Raw genomic sequence first — 26,108 nt, 5'->3', positions numbered from 1 at the left:
TCGTGTGAAGGTAATTTATTCGAAAGAAGTAGTTAAAGATATTCGAGAAGCTTTAACGAGCACATTTCTATTACCTCGTAAGATCAACATCAGATTTTGATTATCTGAATGTGAAACTTAATGTCAATCAAAAAAAATTAAGGGTGCATGTCCTAAATTTAGTCCACTCGTGCATAAGCCCCTTTATGCTTCATAGTCCTCGCGTAGTACTTCTTCCGTTGTACACAATGTTTGGTCTCGAAGCACACGATGGCTTGTTGTTCGCAGTCAGCCATGCAAGCACAGCCCGAAGCACATTGTGGAATGGTATCAGGACAGGACGGGGGCGGCGCAGCTCCGCGGCAGGGGAGCGAGCATTGAGCTACGCTGCAGTGCGCCATGGGAGCTGTAACAATCATTAAGAAAATAGACTGGCCTGATTGGTATGGTATACAATGGGAGGCTGGGAGAAGCAGACGAAAAAATAGGTTAAGGAGCAGAATAAAAATAAACGTGGGAAATATCTAAACATAGGCTTAGTCCGTTTTGTTGATTGGGTGCTGTTCAGTACTACTAGTTGGACACAACGGATAAAAAATTCGTTTAGATCTACTAATAGGACCATACAGATTATATTGCCATTAAGTTCTATTATTAAGACTATACAAATTGTTCTATTATTAGGACTAAACCAAACTTTATTTAGTCCTGTTTAGCAGGACTGAATAGTAGAAGTAGCGCAACGGTTTACGCGTGCGAATCCGCGGGCAAAGGGTAGTAAGTAGATAAAACAGTACTTTAGATAAACTAATTTTTACCATGAGTATTCGAACGTCCCTAAATGGTTACAACAGTTAATTTGTACTGTATTCATTGAATTGCCTTGTTATTAAGAGCTCATCAATCTTCAGAATTAATTAAACGCGCCACAAAGGATTCCTAAGTATTCTGCATGAAGAAGGCAGCCAAATTGATTGCTCAAGATATTTAACCCATGCAATGAACGGATCAATTACTTTTTTCTTGGATTTTGTGTGAATGAAAGTCATTCAGGATTTTAATTCGTCTTTTCAGTTAGATTAGGAAGCGCGATCTTGAAGTGGTGTTTTCTTATTCATTGATTTGATACAGGAAATACAGTCATTAAAAGTATGTACTTTAACCACGATACGACATGATGACAATTAAGATTTAAATATTAAAAGTAGAACAGATAACCGTTGGGATAGAAAAGTCCTCGAGTGGCCACCACCAACCAGAAGACCAAACATTGGCAGGCCTCCCAAGTGGACTGACGACATCGTAAGAGTTGCGAGCAACCGGTGCTGCAAGTGGCGAGTTCTAAGGGGGAGCTAAGCCTTTGTTTAACAGTGGACATCTTCCAGCTGATGATGACTAAAAGTAGCATTGAATCTACATAAGCCTAATTTGTTACTATACTCAATCCCCGTGAGTCCTCATGTACTTTATAAAGAACAAACTAAAAAAAACTAAACTATCACTAACGACTGAATGTACTTTACAGAGCACAAATAATTCATTAAGTAAATAAAGAATTTTAGTAATGTTCTAATAATATCCAAAATAAAAAAAGCTGGTGAGCCACGTCTAGGTCTTACAAGTACTACAACTGTTAAAAAAATTAGAAGTCAGTAGGCTATAACTACTTACCTATGCCGTGATAATAAAAGAATACCAGTGCTTTTTCTGAAAAGTAGACTAAAGAATGCCATGCTTACTCATTCAATCACAAAACAGCTGAACAGAAAATTGAGACGGCGCAAAACAGCCAAATAAAAACGCTTTGAAGCAAAATACGAGCCGAGTAAGACCCAAACATTCACAAACTTAATTGAGCCATCGGGAGGCTCGCTTGATTACTTTACTCGAATGCTGTGATTGTGAACAATTCATTGAAGGGTGTAATTAAATTGTTTATTTCGGAGAAAGTCCACGGCATTTTTATTTGACCCCATTCGAGTGTTTAAACGGAGCGAAAATGTGATCTTGTTGAAAAGGGAATTGGTGTTGTTTGGCATCCTACTTTGTAGAATATGATCATTTTGAATAGCACACACAATATTACATACACTATGTATCGTGTTGTTTATTTATACATTAACTGGCAGTTACCCGCGAGGCCGTCCGCATAATATCCGTTTATCGCTATCCCGCGCGAAGCATGCAATCTTCCAGGATAAAAACTATCCTAGGTCCTTTCCCGAAACTTAAACTATACCGAATTTCATCTAAATCGGTTCAGCGGTTTAGACGTGATTGAGTCAAATCGGTCCACCCGTTTAAGAGCTACGGTGCCACAGACAGACACACAGACACACATAGCGGTCATACTTATAACACCCCTCTTTTTGCGTCGGGGGTTAAAAAGTAGGAGGCGAATAAGTTGATTTTCATTGTTCCGCACTTCAAAAACATGAAAAAGAAACCTTATTGGATCACATTGCTGTCCGTCTGTCGGCCTGTCTGTCCATCTGATGGTGATGGCGTTTGATACAACAACATATACCAACTTACCATACACTCCAAGTTTCGGATCGGCATTAGAATAGTTTGTCCTGAACGCAAAAGACAAATCCGCAATAGCGAATAAATAAAAAAAATAAACCAGTTCAATACTCATGGTTACAAAACGATAAAGTAATAAAAATAATATAAAAAACTTTGCCTATAATCAAAAGTAACAGTGACATTATTTGTATAGATTATAAATAAAACAAATGTCATTTTTCTTGACCACTGTTGGTGTTCATTTCTAGCAGCCAGCTACGTACTGAATATTTTGTCTTCCATGAAGTATGTTTTCAACTTTTCTAACAACACAGATTTATTTTCTTTCCTTCATAGTTATTATTAGTGATTAGTCTATCTCATTTTTCCATTGACCATATTGGACTAAGATCCGATCTTGAAAAGATCTGCTCCGGTCTGATAATATAATGAAATGTAACTACCTATTTTATAATAAATTTAGTGTATTAGAAATGGATTTGCTAAAAAAATCCTGGACAGGATTTTTTAATTATTTTTAAAAAATGGTTTTTAATATATTCTGGTTGCATCATCCAGATAATAAGACAATTTTATATTGACTTAGGGGCTGTTTCACCATCCATTGATTAGTGTTAAGTGACGGTTAAATGTGATGCCGTCTCCGTCTATTCGAACAAAACAAATAGAGACGGCATCACATTTAACAGTCACTTAACACTAATCGATGGATGGTGAAACAGCCCCTTAGAGTATAAAACCTTGCTATTGTTTACCTGGACGAACTATTGGGTTGCCAGTTATGACGATGCCAGTTAGGTACTTTCACTTCATTAGATAATACGATAATACAAATTGTATATCAACGTTATCGCTGTTTTATTGTGAACACGTTGATATAGGGTAAGGTCTGCATTTAATAAAAAAAAAAACATTAACAATTAATGAATAAAAAAAATTGCCTGTTCAGGACTTTTATTAACAAAACCTTTTCTAATATATTTCCTAACATACTAAATTTATTATAACATACATTTCATTCTATTATCAGACCGGTGCAGATTTTTTCAAGTTCGGATCTTATACTAATAGTTATTCTATCTCATTTTTCCATCAACCATTATAAACACCACATCCACAGACTTATTCTCGGCCTGTTCCTACATAGCCTTAAAATAGCGTGCTAAAAACGCTAATAAAACAATATTCTGAGCGCGTTTTAGTTGTCGTATTGTTATAAAATCCGCCAAAGCTCAAAAGGATTCCTGATGATGAAATATAGTCAAGCGACCCTCAAAAAGAGGGGTGTTATAAGTTTGATCGCTATGTGTGTCTGTCTTTCTATATGTGGTCCGTAGCTCTTAAACGGGTGGACCGATTTGAATGCGGTTTTTTTTTATTTGAAATCAGGTTTTCTAGCGATTAGACATGTTTCATCAAAATCGGGAGTTTTCCATCTTTTTGTCGGTTAGGTTATTATTTAAAACTTCAACGAATACGTCGATCAGTTCTTCCAGTGTTTTTATTTACCAGACAAATAGGGTTCTTTCAGATATTAAGGACCTTGTAACAGTAAACTAACTCGCCTAGACTTGTAAGTGTCGCGGTACTGCAGTCGCGAGACCCCCTTAGAGGCCGTGTAGAGCGCGCGTCTGTGTGAGTGTGTTCGTTTAGATCGATTTGTTCGTAGCTTCCCTACTGCTTTAGCTTATATATATACTGTGACCTTGTTCTTACAGTACCAAAGTAGGTACTTACGTCAACTTTTTTAATCAGACAATGTTTATATTTTAATACTGTCTCCGCAAGTATACAATTGGTAACTTTTGTGCCGCCCTTTGGAAGCAGGTTGGTAAGAGTTACTCATCTGGTTTCCTAACGGGATAAAATATTTTACTTTTAAACATTAATTGAATTCTCGAGACTTGAGCAATAAAACTTAAAGAGTAAATTCCAAAGCTTATAGCCTCTTTCTTAAAAACTCTTGGTAGCTTGACTATAATATCTACTCATACCTATCTGAGTGATTTTTCTTTGTCGATAAAGCTAAGAATAGGCCGAAGCAACTGGAGGTTTAAGGGGGGGGGGGAGGTCTAACTATTTAGTCCAACAGTGGGACGCCCTACATATGATGATGATATGATGATTTTAGGATATCCGAAGGGTGACAAACAGAATCCTAATACCGTCACTTCGCTATCTGTCAGTCTGACTATCTCAGGACTGTTCTCGAGAACCGTAATAGATATTTAGACAGCTGTAATTTACGCATAATGTGTTTCTATTACTGCTATTACAACTAACCTAACCAATAAAGTTGGAAAACCCCCGACTTTGTATTTGTCACTTCAAAAACGGCTAAACCGATTTTGATGAAACATGTCTAAGAACCATCGCTAGAAAACCTTCAAATAAAAAAAAACCGCATTCAAATCGGTCCACCTGTTTAAGAGCTACGGTGCCACAGACAGACAGACGTGACAGATACACAGACACACCCCTCAAACTTATAACACCCCTCCTTTTGCGTCGGGGGTTAAAAATTAATAAAAGTTACTAAATTAAATTAAAAGTGAGGTCCTCATACAAAAAAACGTATCATTATTAATAATTTTATTTGCAAAATTTTAAATTTCCTCTAAGACCGATTCATGCTTGACCGGTTTTTATTATTTGTTGATATTCAGTATATTTACTAATTCCGAGTTTGAGATTTTCAAGTTTTAGTTTTAACTGTGACAGAGATAGAATGAAACTACCCCATACAAAAAAACGTATTGTTTTCGTTCTATCTATGACGGTAATGTACGTGAACATTATAGAACTGCGTTGAACGTGCAAAAATGAAACTTTATAATTGGTCTATATCAGCGGCTGTATGATGTAGGTAAAAGTTTTGCCTGTGACTGGTACTTACCGTTCGTAGTTTTTTTTTATATTTAGTTACTTATTTATGTACGAAAAACGTTACGAAGAGCTTCTCTTCCTTCCAGTACCTATTGCCTAATAAAAATATAACCTGTAACTACGCTATTGCAGCATATTCACCCAATATTCACCTCACTGTGTTATTTGTAAGACTTTACAAATTAATTAAGCTATGTGCAACATCTACATAATTCTGTTCAAAGTTAATTGAAAAACAAAGCCTAACTTAAATAACGGGGCGCAGCGATGCAGATTACAGAACTTATCTTGTTTGTGGAGAGACACGCCCCGATGAAGCCGACGACTAACTTGCGAGTAATACCTACAGCTGAGCCACGACTATGTGCGACTAGCAATGCTATATGAGTCGCATAACTTCAAACTCGGATAAGTACTCTACCCTCGACCTTATTTGCTTTTGATACCAAAATCGCAAAATTTTTAGAATTAGACTTCGGGTACTGCCTTTTCGCAACTTTTAATTTCTCAACCTGTTTCATTTCGCAACTTTTTATTTCGCAAACTCTAAAACTGTAAATATTTCAGGATTTATTTCAGGGCCATCGTGTAGAACTTTTTAGGTTAGGTTAGGTTAGTTTTATTATAATACCACAGATAATACTAAAACATTTACAGTTTTAGAAATATTAAACAGTTGGGAAATTAAAAGTTGCCAAATGTTTTACGTCAAACATTAGGAAACCATTAGACTTATTTGAGTTTGAAGTTAAGCAAGTCATATTAGGGTGAGCACCAGTCATGGACAAAACAATTTTTTTAATATTGTTTTCTTTTTTTACTGATGATCCAAATTTTATATAACGGAGCCTACTTTTTCTTAAACTAATAACACTAACGTTCAGATGATGATCATAATTATTAAAGTTCATGAATCTCACTCACTCATCACGAAAAGATAATGTTTAATTAAACGGTTGCTTAATTAAATAAGTTTCTTTTTCTGTTGTTGAATTTTGAAATAGGTAATACTTAGTTTAGGCAGTGTTTTTTATAGATAAAGAAAATAACGTTTTTTAGGGTTCCGTAGCCAAAATGGCAAAAACGGAACCCTTATAGTTTTGCCATGTCTGTGTCTGTCTGTCTGTCTATCCGTCCGCGGCTTTGCTCAGGGACTATCACTGCTAGAAAGCTGTAATTTTGCACGAATATATTATGTAAACTATGCAACTCAAAAAAATTTTTTTACGGTAGCCCCAGTACCCCCTAGACAAAAGCGGGGGTGATTTTTTTTCTCATCCAATCTTGTAGTGTGGGGTACCGTTGGATAGGTCTTTTAAAACCAGGGGGTTGGGGTTAGGGGGTTGCTAAAACGATTTTTCGATTCAGTGATTTGTTTGCAAAATATTCAACTTGAAAGTGCAAATTTTCATTAAAATCGAGCGTCCCCCCTTCCCCCTCTAAAATCTAAACCGGTGGGTGAAAAAATTTGAAAAAATTCAGGATGGTAGTAAGTATATGAAACCGACAAGGAAAACTATAACGGTTAAGTTTTCTTGATAATTATTATAGTTTAAGAGTAAATATAGCAGCCTAAGGTATAAAATATACCTACACTTGGAATATTCCGTACAAAATACGAAATCCTTAGAAAAATATGACTTATTTTTTCGTAATGGCTACGGAACCCTATTTCGGGCGTGTCCGACACGCTCTTGGCCGGTTTTTTCCATAGATTCCTGGATAAAAAACATTCTACTTAGTCTGTCAGTTACATTATCAGAAAATATGACACGTTTTTTTCTTTCAATGAAACAAAAATGACAAAGATAAAGCTCGTCAAAGTTCAGGAGTGAGGGCCGTCACCTAACTCCTTAGTTAAAAGGGTACGTAGGTCACGCGGAACTATAGCCGGCTATACCCCCGACGCAGTGTTATAAGTTTGACCGCTATGTGAGTGTGTGTCTGTATGTCCAAGTGTCTGTGTGTCTGTCTGTGGTACCGTAGCTCTTAAACGGCTTACTTATGCTTACCTAGTTCCCAGTTTTGTAATTTGTAGAAATATTTTAAGTCTCCCGCCGTAAGCAAAGGAGATATACTATTTCGATGACGCTCAACAGTGATGCCCCAAAGAAAACGCCACCCACACCGCCGACGTCCACTGAAATAATAAAAAATAAATCATTTTCGTACGCTAGACTCTGCAGGGCTACTACGAAACTCGAAACTCGAAGTTCGTATCGCACGTCCCTTTCGCTCTCGTATTAAATAGTATAATGTTAGAGGGACCGCACGACACGAATTTCGAGTTTCGAGTTTCGTAGTAGCCCTGCTGACCAGCCAAAGCTGTCCACGCATTTTTTACGAAACTTTAATCTGGTATCATTTTTGAGACTGTCAAAATTGTCATATTATCATTCTAGCCCGGCGTAGATAATTTTGATACTTGGGCTATAAGAAATAAATTAATTAATTTTTGTTTAATTCAACCTCCTACCATCCTGAAAATGCAAATGTTGTAAGATTATGTTAAAATATACAATAAGTGTTACAATAAGAGAAAAATTACAAAATTAAAATTAAATCAAATGTTAAAATTAAAATGTTAGAAGATATATTCAATTAGAGTTTACCCGCGGCTTCGCACGCGGTAACTATTCGATCTGGTAGTTACAATTGAAATACCGGGATTTTACAAAATTCCCGTGGGAAATCCCAAAATTTATATCGTAATCTTCATTGAGGTGTTGTGTTAAGAACAACTATCCCGTGGGAATATTGAAATAAAAGTAGCCTATGTGTTATTTCAGACATCCAGCTATCTACATACCAAATTTCATGACTCTAAGCCCGGCGGTTGTTATTTCCAGATTTGATCCCTATCCCGTGGTAATATCGGGATAAAAAGTAGCCTATGTGTTATTCCAGATATCCAGCTATCTACGTACAAAATTTCATCAAGATCCCTAAATACGACCTTTTCCGACAAATTTATACATTAGCTATTCATTACTTCTGTACAAAAACAGTGATAATAAAAAATCACCAAAGGTTTACGAACACTGTTTCTTATGCATATCTACAAATCTGCAACTGGAGTGGCGAAAAATTACGTCAGGGCAAAACTGACTCGGTTTGGTTAGGTTGTAGTTGGTAGTATATTTGTTGTACCAGCCCGATAGTGGATATTTTCACATAGTAGCTAACTTTTCATATCTAACTAAAAAAATATGCCAACTCATTGTTTCGCCAATTTACATCATGCGCATTAACATTATGGGTATTTAACTATTAACGTTACACGAATAAAACATTATGCGAAATAACGTTATGCCAGTATGATTTACGACTAGGTATTACGTGATGCGAATTAATAAAGACCCGTTAGTAAGACATATTTCTTTGTTGACAAACTGAATTACCACGGTCGCATCATTGTAAATTCCTGTACAATAGTTTCACGATGTCATTGGCAGGTAGTTAGTGAAATTCAATTTGCATTCCATATTTTGATTGTCGGTCTCTGTAGTTGTCAACTTTGATTAGTGATGCGGGAAACTTGACAGCTACTATTATTAAGTAATTTCATCTAATTGGAACACCTGACGTCAAAGGGTGATTGCCGCAATCGCTTGGTTGATTGAATGTCGGTATTAGTTGTTCGTTATCGTAGTAATATTTCCAAAATATATGCAAGTACTGGTCGCTAGATAGCTCCATACAGAGTTACGTAATGGAAAATTTGTGTTTTAGTTTACAGAGATCACCACTAGAGATAGAAACTTTTTTTAAGTAGCATAAAATGTGTCCCACTGCTGGGCAAAAGCCTCCCCTTTCTTATGCCACTCGTCACTCGTCTCTACTCGTCCCACCATCTCCTACATACCTTAACTAAATCTTGTAATTAACTTTCTGGCCAAATCGAAAAAATATTATACAAAATGATTAAATAATAGGTTCACAGACAATGAACTGAAACAATTGCTTTGATCACCCGCGACCTTATGCAAAACGTTTATGCAAAAAATGTGTGTTCATCCAGTTTCTCCACCTTCACACTGTAAGAACACACACAAATCACACAAACTCATCTATCACCACCACCACACTTCACGCGTTTCGAACTCAACCAGAGCTCATCTTCAGAGCAACACCAGCACAACAGTTTAACACGTTCACTGCGGTTTCGGGTCGAATAGATCATATGCACATCTAGCCTGCGGTGCGGCGAAAAAATTACTTGACCTACCGCTGGTGCGGGATAAATTTAAATAGGTTATCAGCTGAGTATGAGTGAGACAGTTACTGTTTTGGAATTGCCTCTTTCAAAGAAATCAATCCCTATAAAAAACGCCCTCGGATCCTTTATGGCCTACCCCGACTGAAAGGAAAAAAATAACGTCTGGTGCGGTATAGGATCTTAGTGACCCGATGCCCAATGACCCGATAACCGCACTAGATTATTGGCTATTTTTACTAGTGCAGTGCTCGTGATAAGAACAAAAGATAGGTTTCTCCGTGAGTGTTTGCAAATGTAACCGAAAACAAACGCTGTGTCTTGTTCAATTAATACAGATTTGGCTACAGGTCATTGCTTAAAACTGGGAACAAAGAAACGAAATTGTTCTGGGTGCTATGACAAATTACGTTAAACTTTGAGCAGCAAACACACCGCAAATAGAGTGAATAAAGTCAAAACTTTATGTGAATATTGTAAAAAATCTCTTCGCGCGAATGCTACTATGTAACACATACATCTGAAATTACAAAATATTTTTTTTGCTCGATATCGATGTTTTTTGTTACCTTGCAACCCTAAAATTCTATCGATAGTTTTTTCTGTCAGTGCGTATATCGGGCATAAAAAGTCCGTCAGTTTTACACATATGTTCAAATAGTATTAAGTGATTGCATCTACTTACGAACTTAACTGTACCAAAAGCAACTCTATGACTACCTATTACAATTCAAATATTAACAACATTTATCATAACTATGCAGATAATGACCTTTTTAGACGAGCATGTCAAACAGGTCCTTTCGACCCGCAAACGCTCTAACAAAAAGTCGAATGTCGGATCTTACATACCCTATGACGCACCGATTTAAAGTCTTCGAAATTGTTTCCCGCAGTGAACGTGTTAACCTTTATTACCATGGTGCGTCCCATAAAGGGGTTATTCGACGCTCATGCCATTATTGTTTCTTCCTAGTCGCGATTCTGCACAATATGGATTCCACACATTTGCTTTTGATCACATTCCTTATTCTTCGCAGTCATTAGTTTTATACAATCCGGTTTCTTCCTAGTCGCGATTCTGCACAATATGGATTCCACACATTTGCTTTTGATCACATTCCTTATTCTTCGCAGTCAGTAGTTTTATACAATCCGGTTTCTTCCTAGTCGCGATTCTGCACAATATGGATTCCACACAGTTGCTTTTGATCACATTCTTTATTCTTTAATATGGTACGCATTTTTATCATTACCATTTTTTCTGGGTGATCAAAAGCAACTGTGTGGAATCCATATTGTGCAGAATCGCGACTAGGAAGAAACCGGATTGTATAAAACTAATGACTGCGAAGAATAAGGAATGTCATCAAAATCAAATGTGTGGAATCCATATTGTGCAGAATCGCGACTAGGAAGAAACAATAATGGCATGAGCGTCGAATAATCCCCATAAAGTAAACACATGTCAAAAATAACACTGTAGTCACCTGCATTAATATTTGCCACAGCGGAGTGCAAAAATATGTAACAAGCCCTACTGGCCTTAAAAATAGAGCCATATCATATCATATCAAGCCGTGGTGGCCTATTGGTTTGACCTATCGCCTCTCAAGCAGAGGGTCGTGGGTTCGAACCCCGGCTCGCACCTCTCAGTTTTTCGAAATTCATGTGCGGAATTACATTTGAAATTTACCACGAGCTTTGCGGTGAAGGAAAACATCGTGAGGAAACCTGCACAAACCTGCGAAGCGATTCAATGGTGCGTGCGAAGTTCCCAATCCGCACTGGGCCCGCGTGGGAACTATGGCCCAAGCCCTCTTGTTCTGAGAGGAGGCCTGTGCCCAGCAGTGGGACGTATATAGCCTGGGATGATGATGATCATATCAGATATTTGCACGCTTTGTTGTGTTAGATATTGGTGCTGGTGATTGTACGATGTTAACATCTCTTTACTAGTCTCATGCAGCATTAGCGATCCGGTAAGTTGCTTTTACCACATCATAAACACCCCGCTGCGCCGGCCAGACAAGGGTAATGGCTCTTTCGGTCCATAAACGCTTTATTAGAGGACAGCTTCTCGTCAGTGCCTGTACCATTTATCATCATTGGGCTGGAGTTATTATGTTATGAATAAACTATTTTGCTAGAGCCAGATGGGGTGTGCAAGAGGGGACTTAACGCGTCATGTGCCGTAAGTGTGTTTAGTTATTGTGCTTGGTAGTTATTTATATATTTTATTAGCAAAACGTATAAACTTAGGCAAGTCGTAACAAACTGTCAAGCATGTCTTGAAATGATGAAAGATGTTCAAAATTTTTAGGGTTCCGTGCCTGAACAAATTTGTACGGAATCCTCGGTGTACGAATTCAACTCGCACTTGTCAGATTTTTATTCTTCCTAGTAAGCAATGTCAAAATTTAAGCGATGCTATTATCATTTATGCGTTGATCCCTACCAACGACACCTAGCAGGTCCCTGATGGCGTGGCGGCGCACGCGCAGAGTGGGCAGCGAGTGCAGCCGTACCAGCACTCTGGAGGCTCGCACCACCTTGTTCGACAGGTTTGTCTTACGACTGCAACAGAATGACGTTACATTACTGTAGTCTACGTCTAAACTAATCTTGTCCTTACTCCTTACTATTGTAAATGCGAAAGTGAGTTTCATTGTTTGTACTGCTTTCACGCCTTAACTGCTGAACCGATTACCTAGAGGCTATATACTGGGAATCGCAATCGTTTTCACCACTTCTTTCTGTCAAACGATGTAGGATATGGGTAGAAAGAGATAGTAAATGCGGCCGTGAGCGTGCAATACAGAGACAACACGGCTTCCTTCCGTCCATAATTAATCAAAAATATTTATTATACCTATAATCATAGGGTGCTCTATGGGTTGAGAATAAGACTACTAGACCGTAATCTTTGTATACTTCCAAATTTTCACGGCATTTTTGATCTGTCATAGTGACTTCTCACTTATCGACTCTACCTAAATAATATCGATAATGATATTATCGTAATATCTTTTATAAAGACACTAATGGGACACTTATTTTAAAGCACTACAACAGACTTTGAATATAAAATTTAATTAATAAATTAGAAATTGTTAACTATTCATTGTTTTCATTGCATAATCCATATTTACTATGTCTAATATTTCACATTTTCGACTGCTCAAAAGTTAATTGGAAGAGATCGCTCTTTAATGACAAAACCATCTATTAATTACCTCTACTTTTAATCTTTTTTAACATGTCTTGTATCGATATATCGATATTGAATATCGAAAGTCGATAACTGAGAAGTCACTATGGTTGATCAAAAATGCCGCAAAAATTCCGGGCTCTGAATTACATACTTACTTATATGTTGTATACAGTGTTTCATAATTTATTTCTTCACATGCCATGGGGCACCCGCAGTTATAGTTCAATATAAGTTCATCTGGAATGAAAGATAAGAATACTCGTAATACGCCTTATATTCCAAACATTTGATACATTTCACGGCTAGAAAAACGGATTGAAAGAGAAAAACAGTTTTCGTTAACTTCCTAAATCCTAGAAGCTGGACCAACGGTATGAATAAGGTAACACACGACCTAAACCAAAAGAGCTAGAAACTTAAAATTTGGCAAACATAATATGTTTAGCAAATCTATATGAACCTCAAGAAATATTATTTCTTGTGGATCACATAGATTTGCTCTAAGAAGAGATAGGATATAAACAGTTACTGTTATTGACAGATTACTGTTATTTACAATAATCGTTAATTTTTACTATCTACGCGAATGAAGCGGTAGCCAAAAACTAGTTAAAATAGATGATAATTAAATCACTTTGAAAAATCTGATTCAAAGTACCTAAGTACCTACTTCAGCTAGCTTCAGAAAGCGAATAATAATAAATTGTGCTAACGACAAAGATCCAAAAACAATGAGGGAAGAAAGATCATTCAGAAGTATAAGATTACTCACCCCTGTTTTTGTATAAGCACGCTAATCCTTGGATGTCACACACATCGATCCCATCTACAATAACAAAGACCAGTAATGAGAACTGAATATAGACATCAAAACGGTAAAGGAATTTCGTTTCTATCGTACTTATAACAGAGATATAAATTCATAGCACAGCCCATTTAGACGGGTCGATGGGTCCTTATTTAATTATGTGTCATTGCTGTTATAATTAAATTATTTTCTTTCTTTCTTTTTTTTCCTTATTTGAGCGTTTCAATCGCCTCATTTTCGTGATCATTTTTTTTTAATTAAGTGCTTTAATTAACTGCTGAATTTGGTGAAATTTTCGAGTATTTTTTAGACCTCCTTTACTTTTACTAGATAAACTGGGACTGCAACAGAATCTCTAGCATGAAAATCGTGGAATAAAAGCTCGAATAATGACCCCTTTATTGGCTCCTCTGAAACTAAAACACACGGAAAGATCTGTTCTACCGGTTCTACGGAACCATGTCATCGATTTTAGTGACAAGAAAAACCACATTTATACATTTATAGGCTGTTTCACCATCCATTGATTAGTGTTAACTGACGGTTAAATGTGATGCCGTCTCTATTTGTTTTGTTCGAATAGACGGAGACGGCATCACATTTTACCGTCAGTTATCACTAATCAGTGGATGGTGAAACAGCCCCCTAATGTTTAAAAGCTGATACCTATACAAAACATAGGTAACATAGAACGCTGCAATTTTTTGCAGTTAGTTAAAAATACAGGTAGATGATGACCAAAGTTTGACAACAACAAAGGACTTAGGATAATATCAACTATAGCTTTTTCCCGCGACTTCGCCCGCATGGAATTCGGTTATCGCGCGCTGTTCCCTCGGAAACTGTGCATTTTTTCGGGATAAAAAGTAGCCTATGTCACTCGCTGGCCGCTGGCTATCTTTATGCCAAATATCACGTCGATCCGTCGCTCCTTTGCGACGTGAAAGACGGACAAACATACATACACACAAACACCCACACTTTCGCATTTATAATATTAGTATGGATATCAATAGGGATAAATGAAGAACTTACTTTGCTGCGGCATAAAATGGTGGGTGCAGTTACAAACTTCCACTTGCTTCATGGCTCTGCAATACAGAACGCATGCGTTGTACGAGTAGCGCGGGAACGGCCAATGTTGCGCGAACGCAGGTTTCTCGTGCACCAAGAGGCAGCCGCGTTTCACGGGGTCTAAGAGATTGATCGAAACATCACTAGTTGTAGCCTCCGCCTGAAAAAATATTTTACTTAAAAAATAGTTCAATAAAAAGCTGACTTTTCCGTGCAAATTTAAATTCTAGTAAAAAATAAGTCTTCATTGGCGTACTAATATTTAATTAAATAAAAACTTGAGACTTGAGTCGCGCGAGCAGAGCTGTGGCGCGCAGTGCGCGTGTTGCAGCAGCCACCGAGCTTGCTCCGGGAAGAAGAGCTACGAATAGCGAATTAGCCCGAGACATGGCGAACTTATAAACTCGATTTAAGACGTGAATTATCCGGTTTTGTTTATGAGTAAGTCTCACGGTAGTTTCATGTTCAAGGCGTACTAATATTTTGAATGCAAAAGTTTGTGTTTCCGGATTTTTGGATGATCAACATCGTACATCTCCATCATGCTAAAACAGCTCGACGGGTTTTTGATGAAATTTTGCCACATATTTTACAGCCTGGATTAATACATGTTTCTTTTCTATCTAGGAAAATCGCAAAGTTCCTACGCGGCAGTTAAGTATTATAAACATTACAGACTGTAAAGTTAGTTTTTAAATGGGTCCCACTGAAAAACAGCGTTGCGGCTTGCCGTAACATTATGCTGAGTGAGGTCCACTTTATACTATTCGATGTTATTTTTTTTCTCCATCTAATGTATTTTTATGTGTATCGAATATGTGTAAGTAATTGTTTCTCTCTCTCTCTCTCTCTCTTTCTCTCTCTCTCTCTCTCTCTCTCTCTCTCTCTCTCTCTCTCTCTCTCTCTGTAAAAGAAACTGTTTTTAATTTTTATTTATTGTTATGTTACCAGGCACAAAACCGCCATTTCCACAATGACTTTGATTGGCAAGACCACGCTTTGCTAATAAACGGGACACTCTATTAACCATTTTCTTATTTACCTACTATTTACCTTCTCCAGTACCTAAACATGTGACTTTAGGGCCTGCGGGTGTGGGTGCGGGTAAAATCCGACACGTGCAGTTAAAGCTGCTCATACTATTTTCCAATAGCCGTTCAACCGCTCCATGCAAACCGCGTCAGCTAGCAAAGACCCTTGCAGTACAACTAGAATGTTAATGTCACTCGGGACTCGTCGGTTTCCAAACGATTCAGAGGAAAATAAAGATAAGTACCTACTTACTTACTTTTAATGTAACGTTGACTTCGGAAGCCAACACAATTAGATCGACCTTTTCCGACACCCTATCCGTTTTGATCGACACCTCGTCATCGGGTGAGTGTACGCGTATCTGAAATGGTTTCTTAAATTTGAGACTGCTGAGACTGTTTCCCGACTTTACACCAGCTATACCCAACTTGCGATAAAGACTAGTGAAATAGCAACACATCTTGAAATCTTCAGGTTCATTAAGGATCTAATACAAAGATTCCTGAAGTGGCCCAGCTTAGGGGTCCACGGGAGACCAAACGGGGGTCCAAGTTGGAGTGAAAAAAATGGAGGTACTAGATACTTTACTCGGGGTCAGCTTACCGAAACAGTACGGATAGCAGTGAACACGAGGCTCGGTAGGCCAACCTGCCGGTTGACGACCAACATGGACTCGTTCGAGGTCAAACGTGACCGCGAATTGAAGACAAAACACCCCCCGTACTCTGTTTGTATTGGACGAAACCTGAAAGGTTCAATAATTTAATAATTTTAAACGGTAGGGATAATTAATGTGCGTTAAATTGTTTCTTTACAGTTTTTTTTTTGGCGGAATCAACTCTTTGGTACGGAAGATACTGCAGCAGGAGACTTCAACGAAGACACTATAATTAAAAAACCGGCCAAGAGCGTATCGGACACGCCCAAAATAGGGTTCCGTAGCCATTACGAAAAAAAAGTAATATTTTTCTAAGGATTTCGTATTTTGTACGGAACATTCCAAGTTTAGGTGTATTTTATACCTTAGGCTGGTATTTACTGTTAAACTACTAATAATTCTCAAACAAACTTAGCCGTTATAGGTTTCCTTGAAAGTTTGGTTATACTTACTAACATCCTGTTTTTTTTCAAATTTTTCCACCCATCGGTTTAGATTTTAGAGGGGGGGGGACGCTCGATTTTAATGAAAATTTGCACTAAAGTTGAATATTTCGCAAACAAATCACTGAATCGAAGCAAAATCTTAGCAAACCCTGGTTTTAAAAGACCTATCCAACAATACCCGACACTATAGAGTTGGATGAGAAAAAAAATCACCCCCACTTTACGTCTGTGGGAGGTACCCTAAAAAAATTTTTTTTTTATTGTACCATATTGTCGGCATAGTGTACATAAATATTCGTGCAAAATTACAGCTTTCTAGCATTGATAGTCCCTGAGCAAAGCCGCGGACGGACAGACAGACAGACAGACAGACATGGCGAAACTATAAGGGTTCTGTTTTTGCCACTTTGTCTCCGGAACCCTAAAAATGATGTTTTAACACTAGCACTCCTTCAACATCTCCTTACACTTCAGCTATAAATAATCTAGTATCAAGGCTGTTCCAAAAATACCTAACGACCTAACCTAACGAGCTAACCAGTCAGTCTTGCTCTGACTCATCTAGATACGCTCAATGGGGAATGGATGAAAATGTATGGCTATGGAACAACCCGTAACCGACCGGACTATCGAAATTTGGCGTTAAAGAAAACTCTTTGATTTTTAAAATTAATTGATACTTAAAAATCTGTTATTTTTTTCTTTTAATTAGAAAGGTTATCTTTACTTCTCCTAAAAAAGGTTTCAAGCGTTTCTAAATTTTTCATGACAGTTAAAGTTAAAGTGAATAATGTTATCATCACCATCATCATCATCATCATGTCAGCCGAAAGACGTCCACTGCTGGACTTAGGCCTCCCCCAGGGCTCTCCAGTCAGACCTTCCCGTCTTGTGCTTTCCGCATCCACCGCGACCCCGCGATATTAACCAGGTCGTCGCTCCATCTTGTTGGAGGCCTACATAATTGCCATGATGTGAAGTCGCATAACAGATTTGCCATAACTATGCGAAATAAGGGCCATCCTCTCCACACATATCAAGTTCATTCAATTACCTGTCACAACATTTAAAATGCTGCTCCCCCCACCAGCACTCTGTCAGCATCTCCTCACATGCCAGCCTGTAGTCCTTTACAAGCTCTAAGAAGTTCTCCACACACGTCGAGTTCATCTTGCATGTCATACAAGTCTTGCAGTATTTGTTGTTGTAGAAGAACACCTCTTTGAAGAACGGGGTCAAGGTCGGCGGGAGCTCCTTACTGGATTAAGGGGAAAATGGATGATGTATGTTTGATTAGACAGACCGATTTTACTATGTTTTGTTTTGTGTGGCAGGAATTTTGGCTCACACGGATAAGTAGTTTGAATGACAATGTACCTAAGTAGAATCAGTGAAAAACCTTATATTGAAAATGATCCAACTTTTTAATACAAACAATGCAGTAGGTAGAGCGTAGAGCTGTTTCCTGGTGTTTTGTGATTTCAATATACCTACATAATTATTACCTCTTTAGGTAACGTGACCGAAAAAAATGAGCTTAAATTATTACCGAAAACCCCAAGTGATGAAAATGACATATTTATACATAAATTGCTCAATATTGACCACATCAAAATAGTTTTATCCATATCCATTTTGTGAGAATGTGTGTGTGTGTATGTGTAAAAAAATTGCATTTTTTATTCGAAATTTTCTTCTTGAACTTTAACTTTTTTTTAAAGAAAAAAAACAAAGAAGAAATTACACAAAAATATTAAGTGCATGAATTAAAAATAAGAAATTAAATAACTACACTTAATTGTGTCGATTATGCTTTCATTGTCATGCAAACTACACACCAAACAACTCAATCTGATGACTAGGAGTGGATGAAATTCGACTATTGCAAGATTTGACCAGAACAAAATAACGTGGTAAGTTTAAAATCCAACAAAACATACACCGTGATGTACTCAGTAAGTCTGGTGGTATCGAAGCCTTCGCAGAGCGTGATCGCCGGGAAGGGCGTGTCAAAAGTCAAGTAGTTGGTGTCCGCAGAGAACGATACTGAACCCTGGGTGTACAAGCCGAGGGCCTCGCTCAGGATCCGGCCGCAGCCCACGCCGCAGCCCACGAGGATGGTCAACCAGAATAACCTGGTAAGAAGAACAGTAATCAAGCGTGTATTTCATTCTACTTCAACTATTATACCTCTATTTATTAAGAACCCTACTCATCCTAGATAATATTCTAGGTAAATGCGAAAGTTTGTGAGAATGTGTGTGTGTTTGTTACTCCTTTACGATAAAACGGCTGGACAGATTTGGATGAAATTTGGTACGTAGATAGCTGGACATCTGAAATAACTCATAGGCTATTATTTATTCCGATATTTCTATGGGATCGGGATAAAATCTCGAAATCTCACCCGAGTCGTGAAATTTCACGCTGGTGTATAAAGTGCATCGTCAATCAAGACTGCGATGTAATTCTAAGGTAACAATATGATAGGAAACAAATAAATAAAAATACATAAATATACCTAATTATAAAATAATTCTTGGGAATTCCTACGGGAATTAAGTAAAATCCCAGAATTTCAATTCAGATCGACCTAATATTTGAAACATACAAACTTAGATAGGTACCACGTTTTATAATGTTATAAAAAATAAGAAACAACTAAACTATGCTTTTGAAAATCGTTCACAGCCTTTTAGCATAAAGCTTTCGTTGAGATATAAGAAAATTATAGTCTTATCCATTAAGTGAAAGATTTTTATAAAATAAATAAGATAAATGGGCTACTCACACTAAACAATTCCAAAGCCACACAGACTCTCGAAACTATTACCATTTTCGGTGTACGAAAACCACAAGACGTAAATAATGGTTGGAGTACAGGATAGTTACGAAACTTGTGAATTTTAAATAGAAAAAACAATTCGAAACCGGCTGCTTAGGTCACGCTGCACGCTGGTCAATCTTAATAATCTAAGCTGTAAACATAAGTGGATAATGCTTCTATGTTTTTCTCTATACTTACCTACATAATAAATGTAGGTAAGTTATAGATAGTCTAAAAAACTATAAATTATATTCTACACTACATTCAAGGATCAATGAGGCAACAAAATATGGAAACTTCTAGTGCACTAATATTTCATTGAATTTCTCAACCGATTCTCATGTTGTGAGCAGATTCGATCGTTCTCATTTTGTTTTTTGAATCAGTTTTTGGAAAAAACCAAACGTGGAGCAAAGGGAGTAAAAAAAGGTAGAAAATATCGTATCAGCCGTTTTTAAAAAAACAGTGACGTCTTCAACTCACAGATCCACTAATAGTAATAAGCACCTTAATAGACCAAGGGATTATGTGAGTTATGTGATGTTAATATACATTGTTTTGTACAGCTAAAGTCATAAACAACGCATTAGCAATTTACAAACTTCGTCCGCTTGGGAATAATGGAAACTGTACCAAATTCCGGCGGTTCAGTGAGTTTGGGTGTGCACTTAAATAATCTCGTTAACAAATAGGTACGGTGCTTTTTTGAACATGAAACACCGTTAGACAAATCATCATTTAAATAGAAAGAAAGAAAGAAAATAATTTATTTAAAACTGTAGTGACCATTACATTACACAGGTTAGAAAAAAAAATAATAAGAAGTTTTGCCGCTATAAAAAGGTCCCGGCTCATGTTTAATAATAGCTATACATATATTCAGCCATGTGCGACTGTACGTGAGATAGCGGTCATTCATTGGTCATCTTTTAATTAATTATTAGGTAATCACTATGAAGTAATAGATCATTTTACTTCAGTCGACATCATATGTCTAGGTCCCTAGTATCCGCCCTAGGAGGCTTTTGGGATTCGGATATTTTATGAAAGCGTCGAGAACATTTCCTGTAACCGGACAATAATCGATGTAATAGTAATTCAAATAGCCACTTCAATTGTTGGTTCGTTGATTAAAGTACTCCACATATCTGGAGTTTTCGAAGTCTTCGCTCACCGACGACAATTCATTGCTCTGTCATTCTGTCAATCATTAATAAGGGCTTTTTAAAAAAAAACAGTGTGGGTACCATTTCTTTCAAAGTCTTTTTAATTTTATCATACAAATTTTATGAGTCAGTTTTGTGACGCCCATACCAAGTGTATGAGAAAAACGTCACGAAACTGTCATTTTTGTTTGGAACATTTTATTTTTTAATTATCGATATCGATTGTGCTCTTGATTCTGAGGAGGAAAAACCAAATATTTTTCGAAAATTGAAAAAAGGTACACTTTTTTGTAAAAAATTACCATCTACACAAGATGAACCTTTGTCCAAACAGTGACGCATAGGACATAACGAAATGACATAAAGCCAGTTAAATAATTCATACAGACAGTTCAAATTGACGAGCCACTTACGACGACGATTAATATGCAGCTGGAGCGTAATGACGACATTAACAACGCTCTTCCACATAATGACTTGCCATCTTACCCACTTTTTCTGAGTATTTATTACTTTTCGTGAAAGAAAAATGAACTGTAAATTTTTAACGACCTGTTTTCTTTCTAAGTTACATTAAACCTGATAATGTGAGTCAGATAGTTGATAAGTCTCGATTTTGTACAGCAAAAACATTGAATAAATGCTATAAACGGTCCCACCGGAAGAACAGCGCTGGCTCTCGAGCCGGCATTATGCTGAGGTTGGGTCCGTTTCGTGACACTGTTTTCCCCATCTGTCTGTCGTTTTTGTAATTGTCTGTACTGTAAGTCAATGTTAAGAATAATTGTATTTTCTTTCTTTCTTTCTTTCATAAAATCTTTAAAGTGAAACCTATAACCTTCTCCTTTCACCTTTGCTTTTATATTCAAGTCATTGCGCATGTTTTCTCCTTATCATCATCATCATCTGAGGCATTACATCCGCGAGTGGGCCTTAGCCTGGTCCAGTAAATCTCTCCAGTCCGATCTATTCATGGCTTTTCTTCTCCAACTTATCACCCCCAGGTTCTTAGTGACCTTTTGTTCGACGCCGTCCAACCATCTGAGCTTAGGCCTCTATGTTTTCTCCGTAGAATCAAGCAAATCTAGCCATGATTTAGGTATCGCAAACAATAAAAGTATTATTAACATCATATTAATTCTCTATATAAATGCGAAAGTTTGTAAGTGTGATACTCTTCCACAATAAAGCCGTTCAAAACAAGCAGTACCTACTCGTAAGTATGGTCACGTAATGTAGTGATGCTGCATAGACTACAACTATAAACTCTTACCTCAATTCAAGCATGTCGCACCGAAGAGATGTTTCCAAACTTAAATTTATTTATGAAAGTACCCTCACTCACTTCACTAGATACATAGCTTTTATATGTTATATCAACAGCCTGCCTTATTTAATAGATGATATTTTTCATGATGCGTCACTTATGAAAAAAATCCGCAATAAATTAATTATCATCATATCAGCCGCAAGACGTCCTGTTGAACATAGGTTCCTTCAATCATGAGGGGGGATGGGGACGTATCTGAATATTAAAAATTACTATATCTAAAGTTAAAATGTCGAGGGAAAAACCATTTTGACCATCAATATTTTAACTATCGATATTTCAATTGTCGATATTCAGATACGTGGCCGGGGGAAGAGATTGCCAACACTTACCACGCTTGGCAAGCGGGTTGGCGAGCAGAGTATGGATGTAAAGGTTGCTGTGAAGACCTGCTGCCCATCTTGGGTATTATCTCACAACCGGTTTCCACGGAGGACAACATTCTAACACCGGCGCTCCACGGCCCACTCCGGCACCCCACAAAAGAATGGAAACTTTGTCTTAAACTCCCATGAAAGTTTCCAGATTGAACGAATGAATGAATGAATGAATGAGTGAACGAATGCAACGTTTATTGTATGATTTGCTATGCTTACTAGCTGGCATACCACATTTACTCACCTTTTGAACCCCGGTATGGGTGTTTGGGATACAACATGGCCGACGCCGTGTAGATTGCTGCGGTCACCGAAGTAGTTTATCTTATTTTTTATACTAGTGACTACGCTCTCGTTCAATTTCTGCATGTCTACTTGATTCGTAAGGGAATGTCCTAGAAAATATTTTCGAGCTTAAATTGTAGGTACTGAAAAGTTTCCATGCACCTGCATTAATATCTGCCACAGCGGAGCTGCAAAAATATCTGAAATACTCCTACTGGCCTAGAAACAGTCGTATGTATCGGATATTTAGGTGCGCCGATTTAGCATGTGGCAAACGTACCCATTCGGTTGAGATGTTCGTTTCGTAGACTGACATTTTCAAATAATTTATTGAATCAGGCGTTATTTTGCGGAGGTCCATATCAATGAATGAGGTCGCGGGTGAGCAAGGTAATTCTTTTAGTTCACTGATATTTTCAATTAAAACAGCTAGCTGCGACCTTTGTACTTACTTACCCATAGCTGTCTGCTAATGGATTTGACATGTCCAACTAATGCAACAAGCTTAGACGCACGCAGGCCTGAGCATGCTATAAAAACACAAATCATTTAAATAATAAATAGCTATAATAGTAAACCTTTACTTATACATGACTAGTGGTTATTCGCAACTTCGTTTGCGTCGTGCCGCGACGAAAATAAAGAGTAAAAAACCCGACTGCCTTAAAAAGTTAAAAACTAAAAGGAAGAAAATAACTCTAGTGGTCTAGAAGGATTCATCAATGTTCATGCCAATATCGATTCTTCCAGGATTCATAACTCTGTCAAGAAGCTCATTTAAGATTCAACAGTCGGGACCCATTACTAAGATTTTTTGAGCTGGTTACGATTTGAATGGGTCCCGACTGTTGAACCTTAAATAAGCTTCTTGACAGAGTTCTAGACCACTACACTTATTTTATTCCTTTTAGTTTTTAACTTTGTAAGGCAAACGGGTTTTTTGATTTTTTAAATTTTATGTTTTTTATTTTATACTTTTTTGATATTTCTGTGAAAATAGTAGATTAAAATTATTATTTATAACCCATATACATTTTGAATGGGCTAATTATTAGCTTTTATTTGAATCCCATATTGTTACTATACAAAATATATTTTTATTCCTTCGCCATATTTGTTTTCGCAGACGCCATATTGAAATATTATATACCCTATGTCACTCCGACAGTTATGACGAATCCAATGATACCTCATATGTTACAATCCGTCCAGCCGTTTAGGCTGCAGCGAGGACCAAAGAAATGGACAAACATACCCACATATATACATACTTACATACATACATACATACATACTTAAATACATACATACCAAACAAACAACATATACGCTCGAAAAACATAACCCTCCTTTGGGCAGTCGGGTAAAAAAAGTCGTCAATTGTAATCTATGGTCACTTCGCGTGACGTCAAAGAATAGGATAACCGTATGCCTTCCAATCCGCACTAGCTGAGGACCTTGACCTAGCCTACTTAGGTATTCCGAGAGTTGGGATATTCCGTGATATTCCGAGATGAGATGAACAAAAAAATCATACAAAAACCATTCCAGTCCCGCTGTCAGTCGGTCGACTAACCAATAATCTTGATCTTGTGAGACTATGGAATATCCCAAGGACAGTGTCAATACAGCCAATGCTTCCTCTCAAAAGCCTACTCGGGTAGAGTGTTCATAACTTACTTTCCTTACGCTACCCCGAATTATCTTAATTACTTACGGTTGACTAACATAAACTGATAGTGCTGTTTCTTCGGATGGTGAGCAAATCTTATTATACTCAAATGAAAATAGGGACCTCTAGAATCCAATGGTAAAATAGTAACAATTATGAGTTTTGCTATCATTAATTGTCTAAAATCAAAAATGTACTCGAAACGAGTAGGATAAACGAAAACGAACAAAGTCGCAGCTAGTATGTTAATATTTTAGTAGTTAATTTCTTATCATGCAGTCTCGATTTGAGTCCCTCGTTCTATCGCTTAGCAACAAAACGCATGAACAAATATGCTTAGCGTTGTGTTTGTTTGCGGTTGAAGCATGCATAATATAGAACCCTCGTTCCCACTGGGCACACTGGACATTTCAGTTTCGTGTGTGTCTTAAAGACTATAAATAAAGAATTACGAACGAGAGTCTATTACAAGCCCGAAGTCGAAGACCAAGCGCTTTATGAGTCGACGTTCGTAATTCCAGTACACCGCCCGTACGACATCCAATATTTTTCATCACATTTAATTTGTGAGTAAAATTGTATAATTAACAAGACAAAAAATATAATTTTTACAAAAATTGTCGATGCCACTACTTTTAAAACGTACCTAATCGCTTTCATGTTTTAATCATATTTTGATTAAACTTAGGGCATATGGCAAGTGCCAGCCTCCGCCTTAAAAAGCGTAATTTTAAGGCGCGGACAACCCCAATTATCGCGAACAGATTCAGTAATTTTTGCAGTAGCTTTTGCAAATGTTTGATGTCTTAAACGCGTTTGTACATACGCCCTTAGTGACAATTAGCTACGACAAAAAAATCTTAATATGTCGTATAGGAACCTTTGTTTTATTAAATGATCCGACGTACTTCAATAAAATGACAGACAGTTTTTATCTGCGTCCTTTTCATTAACAATTTGCGATTAGAAACTGAAAATGGTAGTTCGTTCAGTTTTGATTCCACTTTATAATTGTTCACCAAGTAAATAAGATATATTATTATGTAGAGTTCAAAGATCGCCTGAAAACTTATAGCAAATAAATGAAAAATTCAATGTCAAGTGATAGGTAAGTCAATGATAACAAAAACAGTGATTATAATAATATTGTTACCACGGCATTTGGAAGAGTAAATACGATAACCATGATAGCTCTATCATGTTCGTGTAGGTCTAAAACGAAGTAAGCCGAGAACACATTCAATGCTCTTATCATTATCATAATGCTATCGCACCACAATCACATAATGGTTACGTCAACAATCAACATTTATAGTAAACACTTATTATCGTTTTTCTCTCTGTCACATAACCTCAGTATTGCTCGGATCGCGCTACCGGGCACTCGAGCGCATGATGTTCAAAAATAGAACACCTTGAACTCCAAACATTTAAATTTCAAATTATATTCTTTCTTCGAAGTAGTATGGCCAGTGTGTTTTGAAAATCGGTGTGCAGTGAAGTGAGATAGAATGTACGGGCTTAGTCAAGTGGAGTGAGGCAGGTGATGCGATGGAAGGAGAGGTTATATGATAGAGTGAAGTATCATTCGGGTGCCGGTGTCTTTGGG

General features: G+C 37.3%; 1 protein-coding gene across 1 annotated transcript; it reads right to left on the bottom strand.

The window, feature by feature from the left end:
* On the bottom strand, positions 1–22,911 carry LOC141434465 (sodium channel protein Nach-like). Its single transcript, XM_074096885.1, has 11 exons — positions 22,787–22,911; positions 18,783–18,977; positions 17,897–18,100; positions 16,342–16,483; positions 15,995–16,099; positions 14,668–14,866; positions 13,597–13,650; positions 12,980–13,061; positions 12,069–12,187; positions 7,407–7,534; positions 1–385 (listed from the first exon to the last, which is right to left on the bottom strand). The coding sequence occupies exons 1-10, from the start codon at positions 22,909–22,911 to the stop codon at positions 7,440–7,442; spliced, it is 1,320 nt and encodes a 439-aa protein (XP_073952986.1). The 3' UTR covers positions 1–385; positions 7,407–7,439.
* Positions 22,912–26,108: the final 3,197 nt, after the last annotated feature.

The sequence above is a fragment of the Choristoneura fumiferana genome, chromosome 13, assembly GCF_025370935.1.
Source record: "Choristoneura fumiferana chromosome 13, NRCan_CFum_1, whole genome shotgun sequence".
NCBI classification, from domain to species: domain Eukaryota; kingdom Metazoa; phylum Arthropoda; class Insecta; order Lepidoptera; family Tortricidae; genus Choristoneura; species Choristoneura fumiferana.
This window is presented reverse-complemented; position numbering and strand designations above follow the sequence as displayed.

Bases quoted from the DNA above. Each gene is read 5' to 3' on its own strand.
- LOC141434465 (XM_074096885.1), bottom strand. From the start codon at position 22,911: ATGCAGAAATTGAACGAGAGCGTAGTCACTAGTATAAAAAATAAGATA. The intron at 14,867-15,994 runs GTAAGTAAGTAG...ATATTTTTTCAG, and splicing joins AAGTCAACGTTACATTAAAA to GCGGAGGCTACAACTAGTGA. The intron at 13,062-13,596 runs GTGAGTAATCTT...CTTTCATTCCAG, and splicing joins GTGCTTATACAAAAACAGGG to ATGAACTTATATTGAACTAT.